The 12631-nt window shown below is 38.8% G+C and overlaps 1 protein-coding gene across 7 annotated transcripts in view; it reads right to left on the minus strand.

The window, feature by feature from the left end:
* Positions 1 to 12631, minus strand: part of babam2 (BRISC and BRCA1 A complex member 2) — a 205386-nt gene that overhangs the window by 135088 nt on the left and 57667 nt on the right. For all 7 annotated transcript variants that reach the window (XM_060856095.1, XM_060856110.1, XM_060856080.1 and 4 more), the window contains exon 6: positions 2490 to 2564. In XM_060856095.1, coding sequence (XP_060712078.1) covers positions 2490 to 2564 — 75 coding nt within the window. The remainder of the gene's footprint in view (positions 1 to 2489; positions 2565 to 12631) is intronic.

The raw sequence follows: 12631 nt of genomic DNA on the forward strand, positions 1-12631 counted from the left end.
ATGAACAACATGGCCCACTAAGTCAGTGCCAACTCTTTGCTGGTATCATTCTAAACTGTTCAATAATGCAGCACTCGACCCTTTGTTTGTATCTTCATTGACTTCAAATGTTTATTGATCATCAACTATTTGTTTTCAAACCTGAACAACTTGGTGTGAAGGAGAGTCCCCCTATACAGTATCAATATTAAACTGATAATTACTTGTCATCAACTCCCTAACCAAGAGAAACATTTATTCTGTTCAGTATAACAAAACGCTTCATAAGTAAAACTATAAATTTATAAACAATATTGGGAAATGTTCCCACCATCTCATGTTTCTTTCAGTAAAACATTTCTGATCACTGGCGTCATTGTTGTGAATCTATGCTACATAACCTACCCTCTTTTTTTTTAAGCTGCTTTGTTTTATCCTTCACTATCTAGTCACTTCTCACAATTTGAACATCAAATGAGCATTGAAAAAAATCATGGATCAAGTTACTATTATTTCCTCTCTGATTATCTTCAAAGGCCTGGGATGCACACCAAGATTGGTAATTTATTTATTGTGGTCTGCTAAATTTTAAGAACCAATTCCTTTTTTGAAAATTCATCTTCAAAATTCGGAATCCACCCTTCAGCCTACCATTGTTTCATTTCTTTTTGCTATTTATTCTACTTCCAAAAGTCCTTATAATTTCCAATTTCATATCAGCCTTTTGCATGCCCTCTAAAACTCCATTTTCACCTTGTTACATTTCCTACATTCCTCACAATTTTTTTCTGTATTAATGTTGATCGGACTTTTACCTTTCAGTCTCTTAACCATATATATCTGCCTGTGATTCAAATCTTTTCATCTTTAATGATATATTAATTTGACACTTCCCCTTGAATATTGTCCACTGTTAATCCATTTGCATCTATGTTTTGCCCAGTTGTTACGTCAGATGTACTTAGCTATCTGAACTCTATGCTTTTCCAGAGTAGCACCTCGAAGTTAGACCTTTCATTATAGTTTAAAATGAAGGCGGATAAAGTCAGGAATTGAGAACTCCACTAAGCTATGTTTTAATTTCCCCTCAATTGTCTTCTTTTCTCATATCACCTGTCTTTTACAAATCATAGTCACAAATTAAAACCAGCTTTGCTTCTTTCCTCCTTGACAAGCAGAGTTCAATACGTTTTTAAAAGCTGGCTGATAGCTTTGGCTACATGCACCTCCCTTCTAGAAATCTACTTTGCAATAGTTAGAATTATTATTTCTTTTTAAAAACTTTCCAAATGATAAGCAAATCTTGCCTATTTCATCTCTACTTACACTCACTTTTATATTTTCTCTTTCTGTTCCCTCATTTTACCATATGGACATCCTCAATGCACTGCTTGGATATTACTATGTGTCACTGCTGTGATATAACCCACGACTGTTACTGTACCATACCGTTACTGTTATTTATTCTAATTTTCCCATTATTTTGGAAAGATTTTGTTCATTCTTTCATCCACATAATCTTCATCAGTTTTTATTTCAGCAATATTATTCCTTTGTATTTTTCATATTCTCATCTTCTGGATGTAGGTTTGCTTGCTGAGCTGGAAGGTTCATTTTCAGACATTTCGTCACCATACTAGGTAACATCTTCAGTGAGCCTCTGGATGAAGCAGTGCTGATGAATCGCACTTTTTATTTATATGCTTGGGTTTCTTTCGGTTGGTGATGCCATTTCCTGTCGTGATATCATTTCCTGTTTTTTTTTCAGGGGGTGGTAAATGGGGTCCAAGTCAAAGTGTCTGTTGATAGAGTTCCAGTTGGAATGCCATGCTTCTAGGAATTCTCGTGTGTGTCTCCATTTGGCTTGCCCTGTCGAAGGTGTCCTTCCTTATCTGTGTATAAGGAGAGATATAGACATGCACGAGAATTCCTAGAAGGATGACATTCCAACAGGAAATCTATCAACAAACACATTGACTTGGATTCCATTTATCATCCCCAAGAAAAAGAACCGGAACTGTCATCACCACAGGAAATGACATCACCCCAAAGAAACCCAAACCTATAAACAGAAAGCAGGAATCATCAGCAGTGCTTCGTCTGGAGGCCCATGTTATCTAGAATGATGACAAAGTGTCTGAAAATGAACCTTCCAGCTCAGTGAGCAAACCTACATCCAGAATCTCAACCTGAGCTACAAATCATCTCAAAACTCGCTAATATTCTGATCTGTTTTTTATTACTTTCCTCCTTGTTGTCTTTTTTGGTTTTACTTTCTTTCCATATTTTTCCATCTCCCCAACCAAACGAGTTAACTTACATAACAACGTGGGAACAATTGATACCAGACTCAATAATTATCCATCCAAAAGTAAGTTTTCTTGGAAAAATACCACTTTATTTAATTATCTGGTGACGCTTGAACCAATCAAAAATTAAACCAAAGCATATGGCAGTATCAGTTTTAAACATAACTTGACTTTGTCATGAACAATGTGAAAGAACATTACCTTGAGCAGGTATATTGGTATGTTGCTGAAATCCACTGGCAGCTTCAAAAGAAAACGGGCAGAAAATTCACCGGTCTGTGAATGGACAAGAAAAAAATAATTCCATCAACTGAATCCATTACCATTTAAAACAAGGCTGCAAGTATTATTATATGCATTATGTAACCAAGTATTCACTGAGTATGATTTTATCTGATGATTTATTGGACTACAACCTTCAGTCCAAATACAGGGAAAACATGATGAATAACTTAAATGTATAACATAAATTATGTTGACTTCTACTAATTTAAAAAAAAAATACCTTTGGTGAACTTTTTTTAAATTACAAATTTAAAATTCAAAGACATCCGGACAGATTATATTTTCCCCAAATTCTAAACTCCAAGTTACATATTCATATAAACACACAAAATAAGAGAAGTTACATTCAGCCTGACTGCCACTGAATATGTTCATGGCTTATCTATTTGACTTTTGAATTCAACATTCACATCTACCCGTAAATAATGAACAGAACATCTGAATGGAAAGTCAGACCAAATTTTTTTGCAAAGGGGGCAGGTTCTAGGCCTTGGCCAAAATCCAAACTGAAACCCACATTCACTACTTTTGCTGGTGGAGGAGTGTGGGGCTAGAATGTATTTCACACATCCATGGTTTACAGAGAAAGCAATACATCTAAAAATGTAGCTATCTTGATTCAGAAGCAATTTTGTCACCTATGTTTCTGAAACTTGACCAAAGGACTTTTACGAATTTGAGACAAAGATCTAAAACAAATTGGAATTCTTTGCACAAGTCAAGTGTCATAGTCATAGAATCAGAGCATGGAAACAGACCCTTCAGTCCAACTCGCTCACACTGACCAGACATCTCAATCTGACTTAATCCTGTTTGCCAGCATTTGGCCCATATCCTTATTCATATAATCATCCAGATGTCTTTTAAATTTTGTAACTGCACCTGCCTCCTCCATGTCGTTGGGCAACTTGTTCCATACAAGCACCACCCTCTGCATGAAAAGAATGTCCCTCAGGTCCCCTTTAAATCTTTCCCCTTTCATCTTAACCTTATGTCCGCTAGTTTTACACTCCACTATCTTAGGAAAAAGACTTGCCTATTCACCCTATCTACGTTCCTCATGATTTTATAAACCTCTTATAAGGTCGCTCCTCAGCCTCTGACTTTTTTTTCCAGTGAAAAAAAAGCCCCAGCCTATTTAGCCTCTCTCTACAACTCAAACCCTCCTGTTTTCACAACATCCTTGTAAATCTTTCTCGCATCCTCTCAAGTTTAACAACATCCTTCCTGTGGAAAGGTGACCAGAATTGTATGCAGTATTCTAAAAGTGGCCTCACCAAAGCCCCACACAGATGCAACATGACGTCCCAATTCCTATACTCAATGTTCTGATCAATGAAGGCAAGCATGACAAATGCCTTCTTCACTACCTTATCTACCTGTGTCTCCACTTTCAAGGAACAATGCATTTGTCTCCCTGGGTCTCTTTGTTCGGCATCACTCCTCAGGGCCCTACCATTAACTATAATCCCTGCCCAGGTTTGCCTTACCAAAATGCAACACCTCACATTTACTGCCGTTGGTCCTTTTGCTATTGTTAACAACAGATATAAATGTGCATAACAGGTGGATTTGTTCAGTGGAACTTTCAAGCTATAAAGCAATTTGAATTGCCCACCTTTTGAAATCTGAAAATAAACCATGCAGGTTACTGCAATTTTTTTTTCAGCTGAAAAAGAATCAGTATTTGCAATTTCAACAGATGCCTTAGTGCTATCATTTTAAATTAGTTCACCCTGAATGCTTCCCATCATGAACAAAGTTAGGGGCCTCCAAGTTGACAGTTTGATTAACTATTCCAAGTGATTCTAGATGGATTAGCTGTCTTGAAATAGGGTTACAAATATAAAATGTTAATTTTATAAGCAATCAAGTGTTTGAAAGAATTAAGTACATGGAAATATTTAGTAATAGATTTTGGTACAGGGGCATAAATTGTTACGGAGTGTATGAGGGATGGTGATGGGCTGGTTGGGGGCATGAGATGGCCATGCATTGGCATCTAATGGGTTGTAGGTAGTATACTGGAAACGTTTATTCATTTTATTACAACTGAGGCCAAACTCGTGAGTCGAGTTTGAGGCGTCAGTAATTTTCCTGATTCGACACAACCAACTTGAGTGAGATTTCAGCTGTTAGTTTTAGGCAATGCAATTCCATACTTGAGACACCCAAAAATAATGCTTAACACAACCAAGTTGAATGTTTATATCTAGCCTTCTGATACCATTGTTGAGAGTGTGTGGTGCTGGAAAAGCACAGCAAGTCAGGCAGCATCCAGGGAGCAGGAGAGTCGATGTTTTGGGCATAAGCAATTGCATCGATCTTCTAATAACTAAAAGCACATAAACTGCCAGTTCTCTTGAATTCAAGCTGGTTTCAAATCCATGTTCCAGAGAGAAATCCATGTTCCAGATCAGTTTTCCTTTGAGTGAATCCAAGGAAAGCAATGGGACCAGACGTAGTACCAGGCTGTGCACTCAGAGTATGCGCAGATCAACTGGCAGAGGTCTTCTTGGACATCTTCAACCTCTCCCTGCAGCAGGCCACTGTCTCTTGCTTTTTCAAGAGGGTCAACATCATCCCTGTGCCTAAGAAGGCTCATGCAGCATGTCTCTATGACTACCATTCAGTGGCCCTAACTTCGGTGGTCATGAAGTGTTTTTAAAAATTGGTCATGGCATTAAATCAACTCCAGCCTCCCTACTACTCTTGAACCACTCCAATTTGCTTATCGGACCAACAGATCCACGTCAGATGCCATATCACTTGCCCTTCATTCCTCCCGAGAACATCTTGACACCAAGAACAGATATGTGAGAATTCTACTCATTGACTACACTTCAGCCTTCAACACTATTATCCCCTCGAGGCTGATTACTAAACTTAGTGATCTCTGACTAAGCCCCACTCGCTGCAACTGGATCTTCAGTTTCCTGACCCACAGGCCACAATCTGTGAAGATTGGGGACAATATTTCATCCTCACTAACACTCAACACTGGGAACCCCCAGGGGTGTGTGCTCAGCCCCCTACTGTACTTACTGCATACCCATGATTGCATTGCTAAATACCAGACTAATGCCATTTACAAGTTCGCTGTTTGCACCATAGTCGGTTGAATCTCAGATGGCGATGAAACAGACTACAGACGGGAGGAAGACCTGGAAAAATGGTGCACTGAGAACAACCTAGCTCTCAATGCCGGCAAAATCAAGGAACTCATTATTGACTTTCGACAGGATGTTACTCATGTCCCCCTATATTAAAAGCACAGAGGTGGAATGAGTGGAGAGTGTCAAGCTCCTGGGAGTGGTCATCCACAACAAGCTTTCACGTGAACGCACTGGTTACAAAGGCCCAACGTTTCTTCTTACTCAGGCAGCTGAGGAAATTTGGCATGATGATGAACACCCTTGCCAACTACGTGTGCACCAGAGAGCATTATGTCTGGATGTATCACTACCTGGTACGGCAACTGTACTACTCAAGATCAGAGACTGTTACAGCGAGTGGTGAACTCGGCCCGGACAATCACAAAGGCCAACCTCCCATCTATAGAATCCATCTACCAGGCTCGCTGTCAAGGAAAGGCTGTCAGCATTCTCAAAGATCTGTCCCACCCTGGCAATGCTTTTCTACAACCCCTACCATCGGGGAGAAGGTACAGAAGCCTGAACACATGCACCAGCCGGTTTCAAACAGTTTCTATCCTACTATTGTTAGAATACTGAATGGACTCACAATCTCTTAACTGTACCTGTGTTTTTGTTTTTGCCGTTATTACTTATTATTTTCTATCTAGTTGACTTAACTCTGTGATCTGTCTATATTGCTCACAAGACAAAGCTTTTCACTGTGCCTCAGTACACGTGACAATAAATTCAATACAATAAATAAACTTTCTAACCAAATCTTAGTGTCCTGGCCAATATTTCTGCCTCTACCTATGCACCACAGCCACTTTGCACTCACCAAAAGAAACTGCAAATCCAAACCATGAAATTCATTCCTTATTTGATCACTTTTGTGAAGTACACTGCACAATCACTGGTGTCTGAGGCCAAGTCTTAGCCGTAAACCCCCAAGTCTTAGCCATTTGCAACATTTATTTTCCCTTTTGCCAAATTTGAGGGCAGATTCCATATAAATACGAGATATTAGTGGATTATTCTAAGCAGATAATTTCTCGACTTGTTGAAAAGAACAATAACTACAACTGTAGCAATCTGAAATGGCTTCGGCAATGATTTAATGCACTTTAACAAATGTATTTCCATGAAAAACGTCACTGTCTTTAGATTGCAAAGTACCACAAAATGTTCAAATTATAGAAATAAATTTGTTACAGCAATGTAAAAACACATTAACAAAGAGAATCCTATTATAATCACTATTATTACTGGGTTATTGCCAATGAGAGTTCTACTGACTAAACAAATGTGCTGTGTTAACCACAATTCTGAGCAGGATTCTGGATTTATCATCTCTTCATAGGCTTTTTCCAAGACAAGTCTTGAATTACTGAACAGAAGTGTCAGACTACTCCAGCAGTCGTTACCTATGTACTCATTTAAAACAAGCTAAGAACCTGTACCTTTGATCACATCACCACAATCCATCAAATAAGATAGGTCGCCAACAATTGTTTAAAAGGGAGACCTGATCTTACTCAAATTAATTTGGCATAATTTGAATTATTGTTTCTGCTTTGGAACTGAATGCCTTATTCCTATTTCCCATGATTTCACTGTGGCAACATAGAACAATTACAAACCTATTGTATGACATTAGACTTTCAGAAATGTTGACTATAAATTCTTTCAAGCTTTGTTGGACAGATTAGTGAAATACAGTGTCTGAATTGATTATCCCTCGAATTCAAGGGCATAGATTTAGGGTGAGGGCGCAAAGATATAAAGAGACTGAAGGAGCAACATTTTCACTCAAAGGGTGGTACGTGTATGGAATGAGCTGCCAGAGGAAGTAGTGGAGGCTGGTACAATAGCAACATTTAAAAGGCATCTGGATGGATATATAAATGGAAAGGGTTTGGAGAAACATGGGCCGGGTGCTGGCAGGTGGGACTAGATTGTATTTGGATATCTGGTCGGTCTGGACAAGTTGGACCGAAGGGTCCGTTTTCATGCTGTACCTCTCTAATGACTCTATTTTAGCAAGGTGTGGCGGAAATAGCATGAAAGTCAGCCAAGTAATGCTTCCTATTTAGATAACTGTTATGTCCAGCAGTTTTCTTTTAAATTCATGGAGGTGCGCATTACTGACTGGGCACAGCATTTATTGCACATCCCTAATTGCCATGTGGGGAAGAAAGTGGAGTGGGGGTAATCAACCACATTGTTATGGGTCAGCAGATATTTGAGACTACACTGACCCTCTGAAGAGCATGCCACCCAGAAGTGGGCTCCCACCCATCCGTCATGGTGGGATTCAAACTCACGTCCTCAGTTCAGTAATATTGCTATTAAACTACTGCCCCCCTAGAGATTTGATATAGTATGTAGGACCTTTGATGATAGTTATATGAATTATATAAACATAATTGCTCTCTGGGAACACAAAACATCTGTTTAAGAGGCAGAAAACATTGGTACAGATTGTATACAAACCTCTAACAATACTTGGAGTGGAAGGTAGTTTATCATTCACGAAATTAGAAGCATAGTGACAAATATAATACAGTAATCATGGGGATCAGTATTTTAGGTAGACTGGACAAACCAAGTTAGCAGTAATAGCATGGATGAGTTGGATACTTAATATTTAATAGTAGCATGACATGAGGCAAATAAGGCAACCTCAAAAGAAAGAGTGGCCTAAATATAAATACAAATTTTCATATTGAGTTGAAAATAATTCAATGAAATTCAAAGCTTATATAAAGTGGGAAACTATAATCAAATATATGATAGCAGACAAACAATAGATAGTTTTTAAAGATTAATACACAATATGCAATAAAAACACATTTCTGAAACACAAACATGCAATGAAAAGAATTGCACAAACCATGGCTCATGTCGGGTGTTAAAAATGAAAGGGAGAAGGTCACAATGTTGCCTGAGCATTGGGAGAACTTGATGAGAGAACAGAATGAAAGGAGGATAGATTAGTAAGAGACATGAAAACAGAAACATTTTAATGGGTTCATGAATTAGAGATTAGTGAAAATAAACATGGGCCCATTGCAGATACAGACAGCTAAAGTGGAAAAAAGGGACAGTGGGGATATGAGGCAAATACTCCATCTATCTATTGGCCCCGTAGAGACATTCTGGACAACAATCAGAAACAAAAGTTGACTGAGAATGAGGAATTTTTTTTTAAAAATCAATATAAACAAACAGTGCTGGATAAATTAATGGGACTAAATAGTAACATGTCCAGACTTGATGATTTCCATCAGGTTTAAAAAAAATTGAGATGATGGATGTATTAGTTTTGATTTTCCAGAATTCCTTAAGTTCTGGAACAACTTTGAAGCATTGGATGATAGCAAACATAACCTGACTATGTCAGAAAAAGAGAAAGAAGAAAATGGTGGACTATAGGCCAGGTAACTTAATATTAAAGGTAAAGTGCTAGGTTCCATTATTTGGTATTGTTAATCATTTTTCTTTTAAAGTGCTGCATTAACAAGCATCAATATGGATTTAAGAAAATTAAATCATTTCCAACAAATCGGTTGGTGGTTTTTTGAGGATGTTAATAATAAAAAAGGAGAATGACATTTGATAAGAAGTCACGTAATATTTAGGATGGACCTTGATCAGATGAGCAAATGGGCTAAGATGTAGCAGATGGAGGTTGACTTAGATAAATGTCAGATGCTGCACTTTGGTAAGTCAAATACACAATGGAAAGGTCCTAGGGAACGTTGCCAAACAAAGACACTTTGAGGTGCAGGTTAATAGTTCCTAGAAGGTGGGGTTGCAGTTAGACAGGATGGTGAAAGCAGCATTTGGTACGCTTGCCTTTATTAATCACTGCATTGAGTATAGTATTTTGGAGATAATGTTGCGGCTGTACAGGACAATGGTTAGGCCACTTTTGTAATATTGTGTGCAATTTTGGTCTCTTTTACAGGAAGGTTGTTGTTAAACTTGAAAGGGTTCAGAAAAGATTTACAAGGATGTTGCCAGGGTTGAAATGTTTCAGTTACAGGGAGAGGCTGGGGCTATTTTCCCTGGAGCATACGAGGCTGAGGGGTGACCTTATAGAGGTTTATAAAATCATCAAAGGTATGGATAGGGTGAATAGCTAAGATCTCTTCCCGAGGGTAGGGGAGTCCAAAACTAGAGTGCATATATTTAAGGGGAGGGGGGAAAGATTTAACAAGGACCTAAGGGGCAACGTTTTCATGCAGAGGACGGTGCATGTATGGAATGAGCTTCCAGAGGAAGTGTTGGAGGCTGGTACAATTACAATATTTAAAAGGCATCTGGATAGGGTATATAAATAGAAAGGGTTTAGAGACTGGGTCAAATTGGACGAGATTTATTTAGGTTATCTGGTCGGTATGGACAAGTTGGACTGAAGGGTCTGTTTCTGCGCTGCATGACTCGTGCTCCAGACTAGCAGTACTCTCAGCCAAGTTGTCTGAATATTGTCCTTGGCAGTACCAGTAGGAATTACCATCATACTGCCATTACAGAGACAAGGTCCAGATTTCTTGGTCAAATTGAATATATCCTATTTCGTGTTGTGTGGCACGAACACCATACTAAATGAGATAGACTTTGAACAGTACTAGAAATGTAAAAGAGAGCATCCAGGAGGCAAATGGGGCCATCATGTGGAGGTGCCGGTCTTGGACTGGGGTGGACAAAGTTAAAAAAAAATCACACAACACCAGGTTATAGTCAAACAGATTTACCCTACTGGGTAGCACAGTGGCTCAGTGGTTTGCACTGCTGCCTCACAACATCAGGGACCCAGGTTCAATTCCACCCTTCGGGTTACTGTCTGTATGGAGTTTGCATATTCTCCCAGTGTTTGTGTGAGTTTCCTTCCACAGTCCAAATGATGTGCAGGTTAGGTGAACTGACTGTGCTAAATTGCAAGTAGTGTTCAGCAATGTGTAGGTTAGATGCATTAGTCATGGGAAATGTAGAGTAATAGGGTAGGGGAATGACTCTGGGTGGGATACTCTTTGGAGGGCTGTTGTGGGCTTGTTGGGCCAAATGGCCTGTTTGCACACTGTAGGGATTCTATTCTGAGATTTATTTGCAAGTACAAGCTTTCGGAGCGCTGCTCCTTCACCAGGTAGCTAGTGGGGCAGGATCATAGGACACAGAATTTATAGTGAAAGATCATGGTTTCATACAACTGATGAATATATTGAACAAACCTAGATTGCTGTTAAGTCTTTAACCACTTATATTGGGGTTGCAGGTTTCAATTCACTAATGTGTAAATCCCAGAACTTCTTTCAAATCACATTCCTGAGATAACTTAAGGTCTTATTAAAAGAAAAGATATCTCAACTCAGTGATGGAAGACTGAACAGCAATCTAGGTTTGTTCAATACATCACATCAATTATACGACACTTTGATCTTTTGCTGTAAATTCTGCATCCTGTAATCCTGCCCCATTAGATATCTGACGAAGGAGCAGTGCTCAAAAAGCTTGTACTTCCAAATAAACCTGTTGGACCATAACCTGGTGTTGTGCGATTTTTAACTATGGGCCCATCAGCAGAAACAAAATTGTATTCAACCACAACCTTAATCTCACTACTCAGCATATCTAAATATGTATATAAAGGAAACGCTGGGTGCATAGGGCCAACATCCTTCCAAAAAGTTGAAGGAGGAGACCAACAAGACCAGAGAACCTCGGATATCAAGGATTGGATGTAAAGAGAAAAAGTGGAGTTTATGGTTGAAACCGGGGGCAAAAGGTTAACCAGGAAAAGAATAGGGCCCATTGGGGACCAAAGCATCAAACTGTGCATGGAGCTGGTAGATGTAGGTGAGATTTTAAATGAGCATTTTTCATTTGTATTCAAGACACAGATAAATATAGTTCTAGAATCAAGGAAGAGGACCGTGATGCATTTTAATTGGTAAAGTTGACAAAATTACAGTTTTAGCAGATGGAAGTTAGATAAATATCCAGGTCCAGATGGGACCTTTCCCAGACTGCTGCAGAAAACAAAAGGAGGAGATTGCTGGAGTCTTGACATGAATTCTCGTGCAAGGCTACAGGCTCATGGCTAAAGTAGATCAATGCTGGATAAATAGTGGGGATACAATGCGTGAATGACTTCTTTCAGTGCTGTAAAGCTCAGTGACTCTAATCCAGTTCAGCCAGAACAGGTAAAATAGATGGTACAGAATTTGAGATCAGAGTTGAAAACAATAGTTTCAGTCTTATTTAATCACAGGTAATCAAAATCGAAAACCAGTTAAGGAATGAAACAGTTGAGATAAATTGGTGGAAGAGAGCAAGATGGTGAAGTACAACTGAATGTGAGCAGCATACATAGGGAAGCTGAGCCATACTTTGGAATATATAATGAGCAGTTCGTGAATGAGGAAGAGGACAATGTTCAAGGGTTGATCATTAGGGATTTACCAACACACTTCCTTGAGGCTGCTGGAGCAGTCTTCATAAATATACTATGCTATAAATGGATATACATTTGTTGTTAATTTACTATTACAAAAATGCTCCTATTTATGAATAGTAATATGTAACTCCTAGTACAGGTCTTCCCAAAGTTAGGGTCAGGACACAAGTGGGGTTCTGAGTTGACGTTTTGGTGTTCCAAACTCGCAGGGCAGCAATTTCCAACATTAAGCTTTGATCTACTCATAACAACTGTGCTCCCACTGGCACAGGTGCCTGGTCTCCATGCTCCTTGTTATTTCATTCAATTCTTGTTGAGGGGTGGTAAAGATTTTCAAAACACTATTTGCGATCACAATTGGAAGGTGTATGGAAATTTTTGTATTTGTAAGAATAGCATATAATCCTTGATCACATGTCTTATTACCTACTGCTCTTAACTGCATTTGAATTGGTCTGTTT

The sequence above is a fragment of the Hemiscyllium ocellatum genome, chromosome 3, assembly GCF_020745735.1.
Source record: "Hemiscyllium ocellatum isolate sHemOce1 chromosome 3, sHemOce1.pat.X.cur, whole genome shotgun sequence".
NCBI lineage: Eukaryota > Metazoa > Chordata > Chondrichthyes > Orectolobiformes > Hemiscylliidae > Hemiscyllium > Hemiscyllium ocellatum.